At 41.0% G+C, this 24,775-nt stretch overlaps 1 protein-coding gene across 1 annotated transcript in view; it reads right to left on the bottom strand.

Annotated features, from left to right (window-relative positions):
- Positions 1 to 24,775, bottom strand: part of cpeb3 (cytoplasmic polyadenylation element binding protein 3) — a 95,622-nt gene that overhangs the window by 17,780 nt on the left and 53,067 nt on the right. The window contains exons 6-9 of the mRNA XM_055646627.1: positions 24,574 to 24,663; positions 6,898 to 7,016; positions 6,111 to 6,225; positions 1,764 to 1,945 (exon numbers count right to left, since the gene is read on the bottom strand). Coding sequence (XP_055502602.1) covers positions 1,764 to 1,945; positions 6,111 to 6,225; positions 6,898 to 7,016; positions 24,574 to 24,663 — 506 coding nt within the window. The remainder of the gene's footprint in view (positions 1 to 1,763; positions 1,946 to 6,110; positions 6,226 to 6,897; positions 7,017 to 24,573; positions 24,664 to 24,775) is intronic.

Below are 24,775 nucleotides of genomic sequence, written 5' to 3'. Positions count from 1 at the left end.
CAATGGGCTAAGAGTTCGGCTGGCGACCGGAAGGTAGCCGGTTCAAATCCCGCTTGGAGTGCATACTGTCGTTGTGTCCTTGGGCAAGACACTTCACCCACCTTTGCCTGTAATGGAATGTAATTACGGCGGCAGGCGCGGGCACACCGCGACGCCCTGTGTCTCCCTTTCAAGGGAGATGCTAAAAATGCATTTCGTTGTCTCTGTACTGTACACTGACAATGACAATAAATTGAATCATTTCATTTCATTTCATTTATCCTCAGTGTTATATATTTTTTTTACAGTAAATTCTGTTCGATGCTACGATAGAGTCTTACATTTACCATTGGAGCAACGGTTCCCAGGATAAATTTGAGGAGAGATTTCATATACTGGGATTAACAATCATTTAACTGCACATTAAGATGTTAAATGCACCACTGGTTAGACAGTAATAAGCTATCATCATTGACTGAGAAATTCCAGGACAAAGGAGCATTGTACAAAAATGATCAAAGGCCCTGATAGGTAAAAATCAGCTTTTCTTCCTGCAGAAAGTAGTAGAGATTTGGAACTTTCTTCTGCAAGCGCAAACACCAGGTGGCGCCACCTGCAGTGACTGCCTCGCCAACAGTCTGTCTGTCCTTTCTATTTTTTGTTATTTTTAGTATGTGTTGAAAAGTATGTTTGAGTGTTCCTTGGCTTGTTTTATGTGGGGGGTGGAGGTTGGGAGGGAAACTTTTTTTCCAATCTCTTACCTCGACAGAGATGCAATTTTTTTCATATTGTATCTCCGTCCCCACTGTGGCCTAACATCGTGGAGCTGGCGGCCTTTCCTGGGGACCGACCCGGCGCTACAAGCCGTGGGAGTCTGCGGGACTTTAACATTGCGGAGCTTGTGATCCCTTTGCCGGGGATCGAAGCTCCAACTGCGGGGCCTATGGACTTTAATATCGTGAAGCCCGCGGTCTCTGGTAAGAAGAGGCCAACTCGGGAGCTCCATGAGAGAGTTTCAAACACCCCGCGCGGGAGTTCCGAGCACCCCGACGGGGGGGGGGGGCTTCGATCGTCGACTGCGGGGGCTTTGATAACCCTCCTGTGGACGGTTTGACTGCCCCGACTGCGGGAGAACAAAGTTTGAACTGTATTGCCTTCCATCACAGTGAGGAATGTGGAATCCACTGTGGTGGATGTTTATGGTAACTTTTATGTGGTTGTGTATCTTGTTGCTTTTCACTTAGTATGGATGTATGGTAACTCAAATTTCACTGTACCTTATCTGGTACATGTGACAATAAACTGATATTGAAACCTTGATGTTAGGTCAACTGTTCGAGCGAGATCCGAGATTAACATCAACTCAAATTATTAAGGATGATGTGGAGTAACATGTTCACAGATGTGTCTTTTTTTTTTATTCAACAGTCACAAAGAAGCAGGGAGTTAAGTTGACCACTGTTCATGTTAAGCCATTCATAAAATAAGGCATTTTCTGAATTACTATACATTTGCTGACACACACAAGTATTTGAGCTCCAAAGTTGCAGATTAGCAGTTCTTCCAGAGAGTGGAGTGCAATTACAATATTTCTGCAAGGTTAGACATTTTGAAGCAGAATATGCTAACAGATTATGTTGTATTAATCATCACCAGGGTGGTGCATTTACCAATATACATTTACCTGCAAATGCCATTATGTTACTACATCTCTCCCACATTGATATTGATTGCAGCAGATAGATAAACATGTCCATAATGACGACACTCAGCATTTCACTCACCCGTTTATCAATGTCCCCATGCTGCAGCTGTACAAAGCGAGCACTTATAGCAGCAATGTAGCTCTGCTGATTGGAGAAAGCCACTCTACCAGCACCTTTTGGATACTTCAGCTCGGGATCTGTATCAATGCCTGCATAGCAGACCCCTCCATACAGCCGGTCCATTATCATAGCCAACTCCACTGCAAGAAGAAAACAAAAGCCTAGGCTTAGAAGATCACTTTCTCCCAATCCAAAAATGTTACTTAATAATGCTGTTCTTCCAATTGAGATGGACCAACAAATACATTGATACAATTAATATTCTCTCTTTTATCGAATAATATATTGGTTGATTTCAAATGTGCATCACATTTTCAGATGCATTCTGACGTTCAATCAAAATAATTATACAATACGATACAATTTTTGTTTAGAATATGCCACTTGGTATTTGTTTGCTGTGGATATGATTCATGATATAGTTTAAAACGGCTGCTTGAACCGAACATAATAACAAAAAAAAAGACAATATTATTTAGATTTGGGCCTTACCCATTCTTCACAGAACGTTCAATCAAAATAATTATATTATTTTAAAATATATATTTGTGTTCCCCCAAATAGCTTCATAAAAATTGGCTCTACTACCACAAACTAATGGATTCAAACTACAGGCCAAGGGTTTCCCATCTTAATTTTGGAAGGTTTGTCAGGCTTTAGCTGCAGTGCTCTGCAGTTAATGCAACAAAAGTCTCAAAAAAGTCCAATTTGCTGTCTTGTTTATTCCGAGCATTTGCCTTCCCTTAGGACCCAAGTTCAGCTGGGTCGATGGAAAGAATGTAGGGAATGGAAAAATATTTGGTGGGGAACCTTTACCCACTGTCCAAACAAATATCCTAAAACTATTGATCAGTATCAATATAATAAAGAACTGATGGAGCTGTCAACAAATAGACTATTTTCATGGCAGACTCAAACAACTGGAGTAACTCAGCAGGACAGGCAGCATCTCTTGCACTTTATGTGCAATGTGACGAATAAAACTGATTGTTTGTTTGCTTTTGTATCTCTGGAGAGAAGGAATGGGTGGCTTTTCGGGTCGAGACCCTCCTTCAGACTTCATGGGTTTCCCCAAATGATTATGACACACAAATGCTGCTATTTAATGTTCTGAGAAATGAAGGTCAGTGGGAAAGGAAAAAAATAAAAATAACCCTGATTATTATTTTCAATGACACTTGGATTTTTCACACATTGCACCATAATAAGTGGAGATATTATTCAAATCAAGCTGAAAGTATGTGTATGCACATGCATGCAGTGCTTTGATCAGGAAATGGGGAAAAAATAAAAAATATGAATCTATCATAAAGAATATTCCTAAAAAAACTCTTAAATGCGTTATATGCAAATGTTATATTTCACCGTAAGCTAGTACATTATATTAAATACACCCTGTATCTTCCTGTACACATTAGTAACCATATTTCTAAAATTAGTATTACATTTACTAATTGATTAAACCAACACATTGGGAAAATATCAGGTTTACTTTGCTGAGAATGGAAAAAAACAACGATGTGATGTGAATCATTATAAATAACTTGTTTACAAGAGGATGCCTTTCTCCTACAAATCAATTACGTGCTTTTTTTAAACCTGTGCGCACACATTTAAATCACTGTTACAAATAGCAAGATGTGCAGTTTACTGGATCTATAAACATTCAGTCTACAGAAGTCATTATTTCTCTGTAGAGCAAATTTGGAGTCCATCCAGATGGATACTATTGTTAATGACTTTATGAAGAAACACATCTGCCCACATGGCATTGACTGCAGAAGTGGGTGCGATCAACATTTCATTGTTTTCAGCTCGGGGACGGATACTGGGAATCCCAGCATTTCACTCTACCCTAACCTTCTCTCTTCCAACATCTACAATGACAATACAAGATCCACTGTTGGTTTGTGCTCAACAATAAAAGTGTTGTCCTTTTCCTTTTCACAATGGCAGGCAGTGACTAGTGGGGTACCGCAAGGCTCAGTAATGGGACCCCAGCTATTTACAATATATATTAATGATCTGGATGAGGGAATTGAAGGCAATATCTCCAAGTTTGCGGATGACACTAAGCTGGGGGGCAGTGTTAGGTGTGAGGAGGATGCTAGGAGACTGCAAGGTGACTTGGATAGGCTGGGTGAGTGGGCAAATGTTTGGCAGATGCAGTATAATGTGGATAAATGTGAGGTTATCCATTTTGGTGGCAAAAACGGGAAAGCAGACTATTATCTAAATGGTGGCCGATTGGGAAAGGGGGAGATGCAGCGAGACCTGGGTGTCATGGTACACCAGTCATTGAAGGTAGGCATGCAGGTGCAGCAGGCAGTAAAGAAAGCGAATGGTATGTTGGCTTTCATAGCAAGAGGATTTGAGTATAGGAGCAGGGAGGTTCTACTGCAGTTGTACAGGGTCTTGGTGAGACCACACCTGGAGTATTGCGTGCAGTTTTGGTCTCCAAATCTGAGGAAGGACATTATTGCCATAGAGGGAGTGCAGAGAAGGTTCACCAGACTGATTCCTGGGATGTCAGGACTGTCTTATGAAGAAAGACTGGATAAACTTGGTTTATACTCTCTAGAATTTAGGAGATTGAGAGGAGATCTTATAGAAACTTACAAAATTCTTAAGGGGTTGGACAGGCTAGATGCAGGAAGATTGTTCCCGATGTTGGGGAAGTCCAGGACAAGGGGTCACAGCTTAAGGATAAGGGGGAAAATCCTTTAAAACCGAGATGAGGAGAACTTTTTTCCCCACAGAGAGTGGTGAATCTCTGGAACTCTCTGCCACAGAGGGTAGTTGAGGCCAGTTCATTGGCTATATTTAAGAGGGAGTTAGATGTGGCCATTGTGGCCAAGGGGATCAGAGGGTATGGAGAGAAGGCAGGTACGGGATACTGAGTTGGATGATCAGCCATGATCATATTGAACGGCGGTGCAGGCTCGAAGGGCCGAATGGCCTACTCCTGCACCTAATTTCTATGTTTCTATGTTGTCTGGTGGCAATACTCATTCCTAGATTCTCGTAGTGAAAATAAATGACATCCATAACCATATAACCATATAACAATTACAGCACGGACATGTTATCAGTCAAGGGAGTTTGACTGTTGGCATAGACCAAATGGGTCAAAACATCCGTTTCCATGCTGTATATCTCTATATAGTGCCCTATTAATAATTTACAAAGTAAAACAGTAATTTTTCATTTTAGACTTTTTAAAAAATTTAAAAAAACAGGGCTAAAACGTTACTGAACACCAAGTAGTTTTACTTTTATCATTTCCCTGCCATCTTTCCTTTTCCCCCCAACTGTTCATAAAATTCTCTTCTTCCACTTCATCCCCGTTAAGGGACAAACAGCAATCTGCCACTAAAAGGACCAAAATCTTTAATAGAAATTAAAATTTTGTCAGAAAGATTCCATCTAAATTTTGTATCCACAGATATTCTTGAGTCAAATGCTCTAGCATTTGTGCAATATCATTCATATATTTTGTGCTCCAAAATATAAACCCCAGTTATCTTATGACTGTTCGCAACTGGAATATAAATAGTGTACACAATATTTAAAGAGTATGCTAACTTTTCTTACCCCTCTCCCCCCCCCCTCCTACCAAAGTAAAACTCCACTTCTCAAAATTCCCTTTCTGAATCATAAAATCCAGTAAATAAAATGGAATAAATTTGTCTAATGAATACATTCACGGGCAATAGTGGCTGCAAACAGTTTAATAAAATAAACCCTGAAATGAGAACAGATACGTCCTTTGCGGAAACAAATGAATTGTATTTCAGCAGCTCGTATGTAATGAGGGACAAATGCTACAAATTATTTAAACGTTCCTGTTTCAGGGTTAACAAAACTAATGAAACACTGCAATTAGCATTTGTATTAATAGGTAACAGGGTTCAGATACTGCTCAACTTATCTATAAAGACATCTGCAAACAGTTGAACTCTGCTCCACTTGCCCAAACTCAGGCCAGCTTTTCAACATTATTTCACCTTCTGAATCAGATAACATAGGCAGTTCGAAGAGAGACACAGAAAACAGGAGTGACTCAGTGGGTCAGACAGCATATCTGGAGCAAAGGAATGGTGGCGTTTTGGGTCAACACCCTTCTTTAGAGAGTCTGAAGAAGGGTCTCGACCCAAAACGTCACCCATTCCTTTTCTCCAGAGATGCTGCCTGTCCCGCTGAGTGACTACAGCTTTTTTATGTCTATCTTCTGTTTAAACCAGCATCTGCAGTTCCTTCCTACACATAGGCAATTCATTGAGCACTCACTGCAACTCCACTCACCAGCTCGAAGTGGTCTGGGTACACCTCCCACAAAGATAGTCTTCCTTGGGTCCAGAGGCTGAGAACCATCCATCACAAAGTCACTGTCACTCAGGTTCCAGGGTCGAATTTGTACCTTTAAAGAGACAGGATTTTGCTCAATTAAATTTGAAAGTGAACAAAAGAATTATTTTTAAATACAGGAATTCCAAACATCCATGCAAGCAACCATGAAGTGTTGCATAACAAATTTTAATGCTAATGTAATTTTGCTAATTACACAATAAAAGCAGTCAACATTTGCCTCGTCTTCAAAATGGTCATGATATGAAAACAAATCATAAACATTTAACAGTTTTAAATTGCTAGATTCACTTTTTTACAAAGCCAAAGAGAGAGTTACAAAATTGCTGGGGTAATGACTAACTAGCAGAGCTCATTCTGCACTTCCTTTTATTTTGTAGAAAGCCAGGGATTAGGAGAGAATTAGACAACAAGAAATGCTGATACAATGATCACCTATGGGAGCAAATGGCAGGCAGCTTGTCCGTGTGCTAATTGTTCTGGAAGCTTCAAACAAAGGCTTAATTATGCAGCACAACATTTATTGATATATTCCCAAGATCCAATCTTCAAATTTTACTGAAAATAAAATCCCCATCAGTAAATGGATAATCAAAATAATACAGTGCGAATATTCATTCATCAGGGAGGAACAGCAGACAGCCGAATAATTCCCAGGTTAATTGGCTCATCAAACGACAAAGAGAACAGATGGTGAGTAGGACTAAGCTGGAGATCCATTTACCGGTTTGTCCTTGATTGTAGGACTTGAAACACACAGGTATAACTTTCCATCTTCCTCGATGCACGCATCTATCAGGGCTTGCACGGAGCTCTCCTCTTGAAATAGCAGGAAGGCATAACCTTAGAGAGACCAAAGACATTATAAGCAAAGTGTAAGACTGTTGTAGAAGACAAAAAAAAGGCAACTTGCAATTACATTGGCCTTTCCATAAAAGACCAGCCCAAAGGCTTTAACAGTGCGAGACGATGAGAGGTGATGTACATCATGCATCGCACAGTCCAACACACTGGGCTTGATGTGGTAAAAGAGATTTAAGGTGGTTTTATGCATATCAAAGCTGTAGATGCTGGAATCAAAACTGAAAGTGCTGGAAAGACTCTGCAGTTCAGACAACATCAGGAGGAAGTGAAAGAGTTAATATTTCACTTTGAACTTCTGATATTTTCCAGTTGGCATTTGTAAAGTGTAGGTCCCAAGTGATGGCAGTTTTATCATGTATCCGTACACTGTGAATGGGACTGTAACCATGTGTTGTCTATTCGCTGACTGGTTCGCACGCTGCAAAAGCTTTTCACTGTACCTCGGTACATGCGACAATAAACTAAACTGAACTGAGCTACCACTATGACGTGCCTGGAGGGGAGGATTCATAAAAGCCTAGAGTCAGAAGACTGTGGGACAAGGGGCGTGATGTAGAGGTTGGAACATAGACAGGTTCATAAATGGACATGGATTTGAATTTGGAGGTGTGGAGGCAGTTGAGGTGAACAAGCACAAGGATGATGCTTTAATGGGAGGTGGTCTGGATCAGAAGTTGTGTTGTCCCTGATGAAAACATCAAGATGTCCAAATTATTCTAACACCCAATGTTCCCAACCCATTTAAAAAGCCCTGAAATTGGTGATGTGTACGATCTGGTCAGTTAACAAAAAATAGATTTGCATTTCACAATCTCCGCGTCTCCCAGTGAGCTCTGCAGTGCAGAAATGATTTTTGAAATGTGTACTCTTAGAAAAGCTGCAGGGCAATGAATGCCAGGTCACCAGTTTAATCGAAGGGTAAATATTGGGCAGAAGACTGGAAATAACTTCAAAACAACCCTACAAGATGGGTTGGGTAAACCCGAGAAGTAGATGGGGCACACAAGGACCTGCAGATGCTGGAATCTTGAGCAGAAAACAAACTGCTGGAGGAACTCAGTAGGTCAGGCAGCATCTATGGAGAATGGACAGAAAACCCTTCGATTTGGGAGCCTTCTTCAGACTTTAGAGTAGAGGGGAAGCAACTGGTGGAGTCAAGTCAAGTCAAGTTTGTTTGTCACATACACATACGAGATGTGCAGTGAAATGAAAGTGGCAATGCTCGCGGACTTTTGTGCAAAAGACAAACAACAAAACAACCAAACAAATTATAAACACAATCATAACACACATATTCTTGGACAAACTAAGCATGGTCGAAGATTTCCATTTTACTGCTCCACTGAAATGCCTCCTCAGTGATGCATAACTTGAAGAAAATTCCTCGTTGGGAGTTCTGCGAGACCCTTTCTCGTTGCTTCCCTCCTCCTCCCCCCCCTCCCTCTGACCATGTTCTGACCCAGCCTATCCAACCTTCACTTGCCAGGCGTTACCCACCCCCACTCTACTTTTCTAGTTTTCTCCTCCTTATGTCATCAGTCTGAAGAAGGGTCTCGACCCAAATGCATTGCCTGTCCATTCCCTGCAGATACTGCCTGACCCTGGCAGTTCCACCGAAATTGTCACTTAAGTAGACTGGGCCTTAGTTTAAACTCTTGCTCAAATAATAGCACCACCAAAATCGTAGTGCACTCTCTTGCTGCAAGGAGCAGCAGTCTGCAAGACTCTGGGCTCTGGGATGGGCCCCGAGAGGTGCACCACCAACTCAACCACAGTTGACAGCATGATGAAGTGTCCTCCAAATTTTAATGCACACTTGCAACTGCTTGATAAATAGCACGTCACTTAATTAAAAGTGACTTTTCAAATTACCCAAGGAGAGATGAAGTGGGCCATCTGGCTTTGTTCCACAAATAGATGTACTGGCGTATTTAATAAATGGTTGAAATGCCTTCATTTAATTTTCACCACCATAAGAAAAGAAAACTTTGCAAAGTTTCCCCCCAGTTCTACAGCAAACATCAACAGTCAAAAGTAATGATGTGAAACTCCTGAGAGAGGCAAGGTAACCTGACGGAAGGTACACAAAAATGCTGGAGAAGCTCAGCGGGTGCAGCAGCATCTATGGAGCGAAGGAAATGGGCAACGTTTCGGCCTGAAACGTTGCCCATTTCCTTCGCTCCATAGATGCTGCTGCACCCGCTGAGTTTCTCCAGCATTTTTGTGTACCTTCGATTATCCAGCATCTGCAGTTCCTTCTTAACAACCTGACGGAAGGACTGGGCTCTATATCAGGTGCAAGTCATCAGGGCAAAATGTGACTTTACTGATTCGAACACTGGCAGCTCGACCAACCATGTGCAAACAAACTGTTGGAAAGTGAAGACCTTGCTTATTCCACAACCATCTCAATCTATCACCCCCCAATTCATGGTCTAGTCGGTGACAGCAAGAGCATGAAGAGTCCCTCTGCTTCACGTCATCACTTCACATTCTCACTTTTGGCTTTCAGATAGACTGAGAAACACCCTGAATAATACAGACAATAAGGGGCCCGGAAGAGGGGTTAAGCTCAATTTCAAGAACCCTGCATTGAAAATGTGAATGAGTATCTGCGATAACTGGGTATATCACCCCTAATTTCCAATCCACCCACAATTTCAATGAAGCCTTTAATACCCCCAACAACCTCCGTAAAACCATTTGACATCATTATTACGTAACATTTATAAAGCACCTTTAACATACAATAAACAGCAGTGAAGAACTATTGAAATAACATGAGATATGCTGGTGCTTTAAAAAAAATATCTTGTAGGTTGGTGAACTGGAGAGGCAAAAGCTCTGAAACAAGGGACACTGAATATATTGGCCATCGCTGGCTTAATTCCAGTGGAGGGGAAACAAGAGATAAAATGTCAACAGAAAATTATCATGCAAAAGAAAAAACTGCAGGGGCCAACCAGTTCCAGGTTGAGAAAACCAGGCACACAAAGGTACAACCGATACACGCATAATTGAAGGCCATTCACCCAACAATCTCCTCATATTTTCTGCTCACAATCTGCCAAATGCCCAACATTTTTAGTGGTACATAATAATTTGTACATTTGACAATTTCTCACTTTGCACGTGACAATATACAAAAACTAAGCTAAAACTAAACATTAGACTACAAAGAATGATCTTCATATATTTTTACGATTCAGCGGAGGAGTTGCTGCCTTACAGCACCAGAAACCCGGTTTGATCCTGACAACGGGTGCTGTTTGCATGGAGTTTGTACGTGCTCTCTGTGACCACTGAACGCTCCGGTTTCCTCCCACACTCCAAAGACTTGCAGGTTTGTTGATTAATTGGGTTCGTTGAAATTGTGAATTGTCCCTGGGGTGTAGAATAGTGGTAGTGTACGGGATGATCGCTGGTCGGCATCAGGATGTAGGATAGTGCTAATGTATGTGACAATCGCTGGCCGGCACAGAGTGAGTGGGCCGAAGGGACTGTTTGCACGCTGTATCTCCAAAGTGTAAAGGTCGTGCTCTTGTGAAATACAAGGAATAGAATTTTGTTATGTAATTACTTTTCAAGATTTGAGAGATTGTGTCACTAACAATGCAGCATTTCTCGCCCATTTCTCGCTGCTTGCAAGAAGATGGTGGTGAGCTGCCTTATTGAACAATCATTTCCTTCCTGCCAAAGGTAATGGGTTCCAGGATTAAGATCCTGCAACAATGAAGAATCTGTCATTTCAAAACCTGCATAGTGTGCAACATTCTTGAGGAGCTTGCAGCTGATCATTGACCTCGGCCTCATCACGATTTGTTGATGCACATTCAGAGATATCCCGCTCCTTTGTCCAGGTGCAAGGCTGTGATAAGGTTTGGAGTAGACTGTTCCTGGCAAAATGCAAACTGGAAAATGAATGAGGGAGTACCACGTGACAGCGCTATCGATGCTTGCAATGTTCCGATGATGTTTCTAATTGGGGACAATCCATTGAGGACTTAAATCTTCGGATGCATTGCAGAACACAAATGCATTTCTCTGCACGAGACCAAAATGTTGCAGTTCTTCTGGGAAGCCTGGCTGCTGACCCAGTGTCCTGTTGGATCAGGTACAGTGGCCGAGGCCCATCCATTGAATGGGAGAAACAGCTGGAGGCATTGGGCAAGTGTGCAGTGGAAATGACAGCAAGAGAGCATTGGGGTGGGGGCAATTCGTATTGATTGGAAAGCTAAAGGCACCAGCTTGGAGGAGAATGGATACCTCAGACTCTCCAGGATGGACAGAGACCATTAATAAACATCAGAGCCGGCTTCACCGTGTGACAAGATCTGGTAGAGTTGCTGCCATGGTAAAATGTGGCACAAAAGATACTAAATGAACATTGCACACAATACAATGTACCCTTGCACCCATATTGTCCTGCAAAATGGCAAAACCTTAAATAACTTCAGCATATAGTCTTGTGTTCCAATGTAAAAGGGACCCTCTAAGCCCAAGGATTTGCCTATTGCTGGTTTAAGCATTCCTTCTCTCCAGAGATGCTGTCTGTTCCGCTGAGTTACTCCAGCATTTTATGTCTACCCTGGATTAAACAATGAACCTGTTCACTGCCATGATTTGTTGTCACTATTGGCCGGGACCACAGTATACTCGGGGGTGGCACTGACAGGTTAAAGTGGTGTGTACAATTATTTTATTGTCCCCTCCAGGATGCTCCCTAAATAGTGCTTATTTAGATTCCTCGCACACTTCTACAAATAGAAGGCTATGAATTAGTACCATGTGGTATTTGGTCCACTGTATCTGCTTGTACTGCCGACATACTTCCCATGACTTTTCCCACTGATTCAATGAGTGACATGGTCCTCTGTCACAGCTGCTCATTGTGGCAAATCAATGAATATTTTAACAAATCCCACTGGAAAGATACATCCTCTTATCTCCTTCAATAAATGACAAATTTAAACTCATAATCTCTCAATCTCAATTCCTCCAAGGAAATGGGATTTCTTTATTCACTTTTATTTTGATTGATACAGCTTGGAACCAGCCTCTTCGGCACACCGAGTCCACACCGATTATCGATCACCCGTTCCCACGAGATGATCTATGTGTTTAAGAAGGAACTGCAGATGCTGGAAAATCAAAGGTACACAAAAATGCTGGAGAAACTCAGCGGGTGCAGCAGCATCTATGGAGCGAAGGAAAAGGGCAATGTTTCAGCCCGAAACGTTGCCTATTTCCTTCGCTCCAAAGATGCTGCTGCACCCGCTGAGTTTCTCCAGCATTTTTGTGTACCCTCGAGATCTATGTTATCTAATTTTCCCCATTCACTCCCTACTAGGGGCAATTCACAGAGGGCCAATTAACCTATTAACCCACACGTCTTTGGGGTGTGGGAGAAAGCCGAAGCACCTGGAGGAAACCTTCACCATCACAGGGAGAACGTGCAAACTCCACATAGATGTCATCCGAAGTCAGGATCGAACCCAGGTCAATGGTGCTATGTAGATAGTATCCTGACTGGTTGCATCATGGGCTGGTACGACAATTCCAACACACAGGAACACAAGAGGCTGTAGAGAGTAGTGGACGGACTTGAACTTGTCCATCATGGACACTGCTCTAAAGGACACAAAGTAAGTCAGCAGGTCAGGCAGCTGAAGAAGGATCTCATCCCAAAACGTCACCTGTCCATGGTTTCCAGAAATGCTGCCTAACCTGCAGTTACTCCAGCATTTTGTGTATTAGCCAGCATCTGCAGTTCTTAGTTTCTAAATAGGAACACCTTAGGAGAGCTGTGCCTTTGTAGAAACAAAGAACTGTAGATGCTAGTTAATACACAAAAGGACACAAAGTGCTGGAGTAACTGCAGGTGAGGTAGCATCCACATGAGGCACTGCTTCAAGGCAGTGGCGTCCATCATCAAGGATCCCCATCACCCAGACATGCCTTCTTGCTACCACAAACAGAAGTCTCTAACATCTTTAAAATGTTGAAAGAGTAGATGCAGAATGTTTCTATTTGTTAATAAGAGAGATGGCACAGTGGTGCAGCCAGTAAAGTCACTGCCTTGTGGCTCCAGTGACTTTGGTTTGATCCAGACCTCCACACAGACCTCCAGTGCTGTTTGTGCGGAGTTTGCTCTCTGGGTTTTCCATTTGTCTGCCAGATCTCTCTGCCCACTGTCCAGTTCCCCTGGAATGTAGGGGATTGGACCTGGAGTGGTACAATATTGGGTTAGAGATTACAAATAAGGAGTCACCCATTTAAGATTGACAAGGCAATCTATTTTCTCTCTATTGGAGGATCATGAGCTTTGCAGAAGTGTTATACATTTTCAATAGAGAGGTGGACACATTTTTGTCCAGTGAGAGTGAAATATAACAGGGTGCCACCCATCCGCTTCTGAAAGCTCATCCTGTAAGTAACCCAAGAACATAGTACAGCAAAACAAATCCTTCCGGTCACAATGTCCATGCTGACCTTGAATCAGACTTCCGTCGTGGGGTAGACTGACTCTCTTCCACCCCCTCCCATTCTGCCCACCCAGCCCCCTCCCCCACCACCCCAAATCTTTGCACATCCCCAATCCTTTGTACTCGCCACTTTAATTTCATGTTTCATGTAACTTGTGTTTTATGACATGGCAGATTAATTTCTCTCCTGGGATAAATAAAGTTCTATTGTATCGTATCATAAACTAATCTCATCTGTCTTCATGGTCTATGTTTCTTTATTCGCTGCCTGTTCATGGGCTATATCCCTTCATTCCCTGTCTGTTCATGAGCTTATCTAAATTCTTCTTAAATGTAACCATCATATCTGCTTCCACACTTCTCCAGGCAACACGTTCCAGGCACCTACCGCTCTGTGTAACAAAACTCATCTTGCAAATCTACTTAAAGTTTTACCCCTATCAGCTTAAAGCTCTATCCTTTAGTATGTAACTACTTTCAAGTTACTTTAATGATCATGTATTGTAATCATGTATTGTCTTTCCACTGACTAGATAGCTTTTCACTGTACCTCGGTACACGTGACAATAAACAAAACTGGAAGTCTGCTCTGGATGTTGTGCACTGAAAAGCTCTACGTAGAACATCATAGCACTGGACATTTTTTTTTCCATCAAGCCAATTAACCTATAAACCTGTACATCTTTGGAGTGCGGGAGGAAACTGAAGGTCTTGGAGCAAACCCACGCAGATCACGGGGAGAACGTACAAACTCCATACAGACACACCCGTAGTCAGGATCGAACCCGGGTCTCTGGCGCTGCATTTTGCTGTAAGGCAGCACCTCTACCGCTGTGCCACCGTGACTGCCCAGAGACATTTGGAAGGATACATTTTTAAATAATTAAAACAAATAAAACAAAATGGTAATTTAAAATTGTAGATCTTAATTATTTTAAAATATACATAATGCAATAAAAACTGAAATAAAAAAAACTGACCTAAACGACTTTATTCATACAAGTGTGACTGAAGGCAGGGAGCTGAGGTAGGCATAACCAGTTCCACATGTCAGCAACTTAGTGAATGGATTGAGTGCTGAGCCCAGGGCAGAGCATGTCATCAGAAAGCCAACATCTGATCTCCGGGACATTCCCAGTTTCTGTGTGGTTGTGCACTGGCACAATATCCAGAACCCCAGCCATCACAATTGCCCAGTGTTTGCCTATCCAACTGCCAGCTTGAAATCACGCTCTCCAGCCCACACTTTTCATGCAGTTTTCTCTGATCCGCTCCCAAATTGCTCAATATTCAGATCACTCCTGGCACGAGAAATGAGAATGCTCTGGAGTGAGATCACGCCATTCTTTTATATGCACAAACATAGGCTGCTTCAAATGCACTGTTCAGGGGGTAATTTGCTAGTCTGACATTTCTTTAAGGGTACATATTGGTATTCAATTTGGTGGAGTAGTAATTGATTCTTAGAGCTCAATTAAAGTCAAATAATCAATGCTAGAAGCTGCTAATCTCTTTGTGTTCTTTCAGCAACATCAGTTCATCCGGACATCACTAATAAAAGCAAGGAGGGATGATATTTTGTTCTCAATTCAGCTACGTTTTCAAAAAAAAAATAAAGCATCAGTTTGGTGGTGACAAAGCCTCTGTCTGGAACATGACAGAAACTTGCAACATTTATAATGGATAGATAAACGCAAAAATATTATTTGTCTTCTGCTCTTCAAGATTTATCTAAGATAATCGACTATATTAAACACCAGTAAATTTTTCTTACGACGATGGTCAAGCAAATCAGAAATAATAAGCTTGGTTAAGATTTCTGACAATGATGTGCGCATTATATAAGCATTTCTACACTGCCAAAATGCCAATAAGTTACCTATCCATGAACTGCAGAGATTCTGCCCAGCCCATTGAATTACTCCAGCATTGAGACTTTTATATTTGTAAACCAGCACCTGCAGTTCCTCGTTTCTCCAAGGCAATTTATTGAGATTAGATTGCAAGAATAAAGTACAATGGTCCAAACAGTTAATTAGGTTGATAAATTTTGATCTTTACTTCAAATTACAATTAAATAATCTGCCATCCAAACAATAACTTAAAATTACTGATATTAAATCCAAGATTTGAGGCATTGGAATTCCTGCTTCCTAAATAGCCAACACTGAGCTCAATTCACTGCATTTAGCTTGAAATATCATTTATGTGTGACCCGAAACAACACACATTCTTTCTCTCCAGGGATGCTGCCTGCCCCACTGAGTTACACCAGCATTTTGTGTCTATCTTCAGTGTAAACCAGCAACGCCCAGAGGATTGTCGGCTGCCCTCTCCTTACCTTGGAGGACTTACACAGTTCCCGCTGCATCAAAAAATCCCAGAGTATTATAAAGGACATTTCCCAACCCGGACACTCCCTGTTTGAACTGTTGCCGTCAGGCAGACGGTACAGATCTATAAGGACAAGGACAAACAGACTTAAAAACAGTTTTTACCCCACTGCTATAAAGGCACTAAATGTAGCCGCCAAGGAACGCAGGGGCGATACATACTAAGGGACTGTGGTACACTGTGAAATCGACAGAAGGATGGAGGGTTGGGTGTTTATGCATGCTATTTTCATGATATTTATTTTAGTTGTTTATCTTTTAATATTTTACGTTGTATGTATCATTAGCTTTTAGAAATGTTTGAATGGTGCACTGACTGGCTGACATTTTTAAATTTTGTTGTACATGGTTCATGTTACAATGACAATAAAGAAACTATTCTATTCTATTCTATCTGCAGTCCCTTCCTGCACATGGTCTTAATTTAAATGGCTCTGACTAATCACCTTCTATTTTGCTTGAAACTACAATTGGTTACTTTCACATCACACTTTCTGAATTTTATTACTCAGAATCTCAATGGTGCTAATTGTTCATTTCAACACTTAAAATATTTATCTGCTACTGATCCAACTATTTTTAAATTGTCACAACTTCCATTTGCACTTTGCTAATGTTAAAATTGAAATGCAGTTTGTTTTTTAAACCCATTTCCCGGTTTATGTTTTTTTACAATGTATATTATTTGGTTATAAGATGACATATTCAGTTTCTGTAAATAGGCATTCTGGTATTGCTAACAGGACTAACCATTTAAATGCCACATTACTCCAGGAAGTCTGAGGCCATGTTTGTCTTTTCTAAGTGGGCTACTTCTGGACTCTCCAAACCCTCTTCTCCACCCACAAGACACAAGGCAAGACACCATGGAGTCACTTACCTGGATTGTTAAAGGTTGGCTGCATTGACCTACCTTGACTGCACTATGTATTATCTATAGGGTACCTTACACAGGATACAAGAACTCCATATCCCAGTAACAGCTCAAAAACCTGCACATCCACTACTTAGATGGCAATTACCAATAATTCCATGCAATACAACAGCTCAACACACATATTGCCATTTCTTCATCATGGGTCAAAATATTGGAATTTGCCATCAAGAGCCTTGGAATTCTACCAGTAGATTGTCCACCATCAGTTGAAGGGCCATAAGGGATGGCTGAAAGCAACACCCACATCTCAAGGCTATTTTTGTTTTTTACACAATGTTTAATTCGTAATTAGAATTGCCCTTTCTTTGATATACTGCTTTGCCTTCAAACCTTTCAGATGTCCTCTGAAATAAAGAATACATTTTGTGGGAAATTGCAAAGATGCATTGGTATGCTTTCATCACCTAGTTTGTGAAATGATGTTTCATGTAAGTATCCCAATATGTATCTTTGCTTCCCTCGCCTGATACAAAGTATGCAGACCTATAATACTTAATCAGTTTTAAACTTTGATGCTCAGTGCCATATTAAAAATTAATTTAACTGAAAATATGTGATAAACAAAGGGCAAAAGTAATAGAAGAGAAATGAAGGGGGCATTAGCAAATAATCCCTTACAGATTTCACAAATAAAAAAGTTGATTTTTTGGGGGGGATGTATCACAGACACGAGGTGAATGGTGCAAAGGAACTAAAATTAGATTATTTGCCTGGCCTTGTGCAGACGTTAACTAAAGTAGTGTTTCTAGATCAATGCACATGGAAGACAGAAGTCCATCAAGACACCCTAATCTACCAAAGTAGTGTGGAGCGACAGGATCTGTCAGTCAATTTGACAACCAGATCTGAGAAATATTTTGTTCAATACAAAATCTTAATTGGTCAACTGATGACCAAGCAACCTGGAAAATATTCAGAGGGCCTCAGTACATGATTTGTTGAGGTTAACAAAAGAATGAATCCCATTCAATGATGGTATGGCAAGAGCTTTTAAATCATCACTAATGCTAAGAATTCCCAACAAAGGGCAGACGAATTTCACCAGTTTCTAAAAACTAATCAATAGCGACATCCCGAATGACGGCACATCTGCACAGCGTTCCATCATCACAAATGGTTGGAAATGCAGCAACCTACTCTCTTTCCATTCATGAATAAATGGATAATATTGTATCAAGCCTGAAAGGAAACAAACAATCTGACATCCAGTCAAGCTCACATTTCAATGGAAAATTGGTAGCTTGTTACAGCTGATAGTAGGGGTTGAGTAAATGACATAGTCACTGCCTGTCACAAAACAAAACTTCCTTCCACAGTCAGCAATCCCATTAAGGATTCACAGGTATACAAGAAATAAAATGGCCAACTGTTTCTGCCTCGCCTCACTAATCCCCATATCTGTTCCTCCACGTTATCTAGTTAATAATTTTTTAGAAATGCAAAGTGTGAAGTTTTCTGGGCAGAGGGCCACATTGATCTAGTGGGTGATTGATGCACAAAGAAGGATGATCAAAGGACAAAAAAACAACCTACAGATGCTGAGTTTCAAAAAAACACTCAAAGTGCTGGAGATACAGAGGGGATCAAGTAGCCTTATGGAGAAAGAAATGCATTAACATTTCAGCACTGGGCGTTTCCATCCAATCTCATTTGCTCATTTGTTTCCATTTACAGATGCTGCCTGGCCTAATGAGGGTTATCTATTTCAGTTTCAAATGGGGATGGTCTCAGACAGGACCCCTGATTTGTGCTCAGAGCTGATTTCAGGCCTATATTGTTAACAGCTCAGATTGTTGCAGGGCCAGCAGACAATGTGTTTCATCAGGTTCATGTTTAAGAGGGAATATAAAATCATTTATTGCAACTCGCCATGAAAGAGCAGATGTTAATTTCCACAGGAATTAGACTGCAGTGGCTAAATTACCCCGAGACTCCCAACGCTGAGTCTGAACGACAAACTACACAACGTGGAATATACGGCGGTCAGAAATTCATGCAAACTTATGGCAAAGGGATAAAAGCTATTGCTAAACTAAAACTCAACACCAGCCTCTCCAAACTCGTTTTTAGTGACACAAAAAAAAGGAAGAGCAAACCAATGCATCGGAGATATCCTCATTCTTCATCCCCCATTCCCCCACTCGTAACAAGGACAGAGCACCCCCTTGTCCTCACCTTCCACCCTACCAGCCACCACATACAACAGATAATCCTCCCACATTTTCGTCACCTTCAACGGGCCACATCTTCCCATCTCCTCCCCTTTCGGCTTTCCGCAGAGATTGCTCCCTCCGCAATTCCCTGGTCAATTTGTCCCATCCCACCCAAACCAACCCCTCCCCTGGTACTTTCCCTTGCAACCGCAGGAAATGCTACACTTGTCGCTTTATCTCCCCCCTCGGCTCCATTCAAGGACCCAAACAGTCTTTCCAGGTGAGGCAGAGGTTCACCTGCACCTCCTCCAACCTCATCTACTGCATCCGCTGCTCTAGGTGTCAACTGCTCTACGTCGGTGAGACCAAGCGTAGGCTTGGTGATCGCTTCGCCCAACACCTCCGTACAGTTCGCATTAACGAACCCGATCTCCCGGTGGCTCAGCACTTCAACTCCCCCTCCCATTTTGTATCCAACCTTTCTGTCCTGGGCCTCCTCCATGGCCAGAGTGAGGACCACTGTAAATTGGGGAAGCAGCACCTCATATTTCGCTTGGTTAGTTTACATCCCAGCGGCATGAACATTGACTTCTCTAATTTTAGGTAATCCTTGCTTTCTCTCTCCTTCCCCTCCCCAGCTCTCCCACAGTTCACTGTCTCCGCCTCTTCCTTTCTCCTTCCCGCCTTCCACCCCACCCCCACATCAGTCTGAAGAAGGGTCTCGACCCAAAACGTCGCCCATTTCCTTCGCTCCACAGATGCTGCCTCATCCACTGAGTTTCTCCAGCATTTTTGTCTACCTAGGAAATAAATACATGTCATTTCCAAACTTGATGCGGGAAAGGAATATAAATTCACATTAGCCTATTGTTTGCATTTCATAGGAACTAGTTCCAAGGTCAACTGGTAATAGGCCAACTCAATATACTTTTTCCATACTTCTTGCCCCATGTGCGGTGAATGTATAAACCCAGAAATTGGTGTGGGAATTTCTCAAGGCAGACGTCCGTGGCTGATAGAGCTCTTGTGTCACTGCGCCAGAGACTCTGGTTTGATCCTTACTTGGGTGCTGTCCGTGTGGAGTTTGCACGTTCTCCTTGTGATGGTGTGAGTTTCGTCCGGGTGTGCCGGTTTCCTCACACATCACATGTGGGTTAATAGGAAAACTGGCCTCTGTAAAATGCCCCCTATTGTGTAGGGAGTGGATGGGAAAGTGAGATAACAATGAACTAGTTGTGATGGGTGATCAATAATTAACATGGACTCAGTGGGATGAAAATGCTCTATCTTTCAATTTAGTTTCGTGATGTAATTTACTACAAATCCTTTATAATATTTTATAAACACCTTTGCTTAAAATATACTTGTCTTTAAAGCACAATACAAATGCCTCAACAAAAACATCCCTTTCAAAATCATCCCAATTCTCCATAGAAATCATGCTCTCTACTTAAAACTAAAATTGTGGTCTTTCAGCAGAAGGAATACACCTTCAAATGATCAAATGCTGTGACACATCTGATTTAGCTGCTCGATTAGATAATTTGGTTTAAAATATATGCAATTGCATTTTGCATTAATGCAATGAAATTGAGGCAATGGGCCTTACTGAATTTTAAAATATGTCAAGAAATCACATAATTGTCAGGAATCCAGATAAGCCACGCAGATCCTAGAAAGCAGTCAGGTCTACATTTTAATAAGATGTAGACACAAGGAACTGCAGATGCTGGTTTACTAAAAAAGCAAAAATGATAATGCACTGGCTAGATAATGCCTCTCTAGAAGACATAGTTAGGTGACATTTTGGGTTGGGACACTTTTTCAGATATCTGTGCATTTGGCATTATTTGCTATTCCATAACATAGGAATTATGACAAGAACCTTGTCCCAACATGAATTTTGAACTGATTTCTTTCTAATTTAATGTTGATTAGTTTAGAAATACAGCGTGGAAATATGCCTTACCGAGTCCACACGCACCAGCAATCCCCACACATTGACAATATCCTACACACCCTAGGGACATTTTTTACATTTATACCAAGCCAATTAACCTACAAACCTGGACGTATTTGGAGTGTGGGGGGAAACCAAAGATCTCAGAGAAATCCCACGTGGTCACGGGGAGAACATACAAACTCCGTACAGACAGCACCCGTAGCAGGGATCGAGCCCGGGTCTCTGGCGCTGTAAGGCAGCAATTCTACCACTGCGCCACCGTGCCATTTCCACATCATTTGGGAAGAAAAGATTTTAAACAATGACTGGGTCTTCATTGTGACAACATCATACCTCCTGAGCAAGCATCATACACTGAATTCATCTTTATTTTTCATCTCTTTGTATTCCATAACCAAATTAATAGCTGAAAAACTGCTGTTAATAGTCTAAGTTAATGAGTTTTACATTCTTACTATTATGCAATAAAAGTGTTCCCAACACAGTTGTAGATCCAGCTCTTAATGATTTTTAGCCATAGTCGAATGGAATGTGGGGAAAGTCTCAGTTCTACTATTCTCCTTCCTCTCGACTCTGATAATCACTTTGAAGTCCAATCTTTCTTGTTTGACAAAGCATAATGCAAGGCACTGCATTTGATAACTGACTGTATCTCACAACGTATAGCAGTCACTCCACATTATTCTGAAGTGTTGCCCCTTCCTCCCTGCCTGCACTGTTTTCCCAGCATATAACAACTTGCCCATTGCTCATGCATTATTAAATATTCCCAGGCACATGCCACATCTCCTGTGTTGCTCACTCCATTAATCCCATCTGTAACCCATTTGCTCCTTTTGGTTTTATTCACACCTCCTCTTTACTTCGAATCTAGAATAGATTCATTATAGATTTCAATAGATTCGTGAGCATGCAGCCCATAAAGATAGCATCAACACTGTGCAGCAATCCAGTCAGTCCCATCCTGCCACTCTTTCTCCATGGCCTTGAAAATTATTCTTCCTCAAGTGCCAACCACCTTGCATTTCGTAGACGACAATTTTGTTAAAAGCTTAAAAACAGAAATAGCCTTGACTGGTTTCATTTCCATGCCGTCAGCTATTCTTCTGTGCATTTTTGGTTTGAGAATATAGATTGGGTGCCAAAAGATCAGTATCATGCAACTCTGAACAATGGATGGGAATGCTACTGAAATTCTTACTTAACATATTCATTCCATGGTTCTTTCTTAGTACACTGCAAGTTCCTGTGTCACAGTTTAAAAAAAAAACGATGAACGGACATCACTCTCTCCAATATCAAATGCTGGAGCCAGGATGTCTTCTGAATTGATGTATTTATGCACTCACCCAGTGTTAATAGAAGCAACCCCTTAATTGACATCTGATCCCAGTGATTATTTAATAGCCTTAAATGGAACAGAGCTACACGTTACATGCTATAAATGTTCTTGCCCTTATTAAACTGCACATCATTTTATTTACTGTGAGCAGTGTTGCAGATTTCATTACTTTGTTAAAATAAAAATGAAATATTTTATTTAAGTCTGCAATTATTGTAATTTAGTTTTTAGAGAGAGAGAGAGATACACAACATGTACAGCAGCTTAAACATTACTTTGGTTGTTCAGCTTAACTGAAGTATCAAGACTTTCAGGAGGATATCTCTGGCCACTATAACTAACCAGTTTTGCAACAAAAAAAAATTACAGTGGACCTGAGCTTATTTGCTGGACATGTCTGTGGCAGCTCTAACAGAACATCCAAGACTATTCGAGCTTTGCTCTCCCAAAATCTATACAAGGATTAATCTTGAACAGCCTGGAGTCCGAAAATACCACACAGGTCCTGCTGCTAACCCACTCATATCTTAACAGTGAAGAACGCAAGGCAAAAACAAAATCTGGTGAGCTAAATAAGAATCGTCTTGTTTTCTTGGTTCAATAACATTGCTATTTTAATACTTAAATGTTCATGCAAAGGATTCATTTCTAATGAAAATTCCCAACTGTTTTGGAAAATAGTTTCTTCAGCTGGTAACTTGGGTGCCGACATTGCAAATTGTAAGCATGTGACTTGACCGTGGCTTCAAAGCTCGTCCTTAAGACATGATATCTCAAATATGGTGGCAAGCACATGAGCAATTCTGCACTCTGCAGCCATATTGAAGTCCTATGAATAGTTTGTACTCGGCCATAAATAACCCAAGGCAGTGATATAACTTTTCTGGAGAGCTGATATGCTGTTAACGTCACATTATAAAACGGAATTTTCTGCAGATTTCAATACCAGACCCCTTTCCTGAAATTTTGTGAAACTATGGTATTAGAAGAGGGGTTATTCGTCCACATTACAAATATACCAGCCGGATACATTATAAATGTTATTAATTTTAGTCGGGGAGAAAATGTTTAAACCATTTTTGTTTAAAAACACCAGCATTGTCATTTAAAATCACAACCACCTGTATTTTGAGCAAAATCTCTGAAATGTATAACATATATTCCCCATCACTGGTCATCATCTTTGAAATATTTCTCTCGATCAGTCAACTTTCTGAATGAATGCATGGAATTATGTTAATAAAACACTGAGCACAGACCACCAAATCTTCTAATGGACTCTTAACAGCAACTCAGCCTGGTTATAAATAATCCAGCTATTATGTCTATTCATACCTTCTATTTTAAATTAGCAGCACTGGCAACTGGTAACTGTGGTGGAAATTGCTTTCCACATCACATTCATCACCAGGATAACATACCACTTTGTAATTCAATCTCATATTGCTCAATGCAAATCCTCATCCAAACCCTTCCACGTCTAAGAATATTTTGCAATGAGTTCAGACCATGGAGTGGAAATGCTCACCAGCAAATAATTACTCTGCTCGTTTGACAAATGATTCACATGCAATTTCACTTCACAAATGAAGATTTGATAACATGATCCAAGCCAAATATCAGTGGTCAGCAGATAAATCTTAGTTAGAAGTGATTCCTAAAAAACCATCACCAAGGAAAAAAAAAAAATCATTAAAATCCCCAACCACGTATTACATTTGTACCAGCTGTCCCTTTCCCTCCTCCACCAGATTAATGTTGATAAATGGCTCGGGGAAGAGAAAGAAAGAGCAAATAAACGAGAGTAAGGAAGAAAGATAAAAAGAGGAAAGGAGAATGAAACGAATGAGAGAAAGAAATATGATAGGACAGAGAGAGAGAGAGAGAGAGAGAGAGAGAGAAATAGAAGTGAGAAAGATAGCATGCACTCATGGAAGAGAATATGGAAGAGGCGCAGATGGACACACAAACACACAGCTAGCATGTATTAATTCAGAGCTGGAAACACCTGTTAGGTGATGGTGTCAGTTCACAGCACAAAGGGTGAGATGACGTACCATTGCAGACACTTGGGAACAGCTGAATGCAAACATCTTTCCTTCCATAAACATTGTTATTGACAATACTTACGTTTCCAGTGGATAATTTCAACTAAATGACAATACTTAGTTGGTTACATTGGGCATAGCAAGTATAGTAAATTCAAATGTCGGATTTTGAAATGCGAGTTCGTGCATCTTTAAGAGCTCAATTAGTTCATTACCTTTCGGTGGGAAATAGGATTTGCTTTCAGCTTTGTGAGGCCAATCCACCACCAACGGTCCAAATCGACGAAAGCTAGCTGTGATTTCATCTGCAGGACACATGATAACAGGGTTTTATTAAAAGTTAAAGCTACCAAAATTACTTCCACACCATAGTGAAAAACAGCAAAACTAACAGTTAAAAGGAATTCAGGAGGTTTT

Source organism: Leucoraja erinacea, chromosome 15, assembly GCF_028641065.1.
Source record: "Leucoraja erinacea ecotype New England chromosome 15, Leri_hhj_1, whole genome shotgun sequence".
In the NCBI taxonomy this organism is placed as follows: domain Eukaryota; kingdom Metazoa; phylum Chordata; class Chondrichthyes; order Rajiformes; family Rajidae; genus Leucoraja; species Leucoraja erinaceus.
The sequence above is the reverse complement of the archived record's forward strand: the minus strand, read 5'-3'. Positions and strand labels throughout refer to the sequence as shown.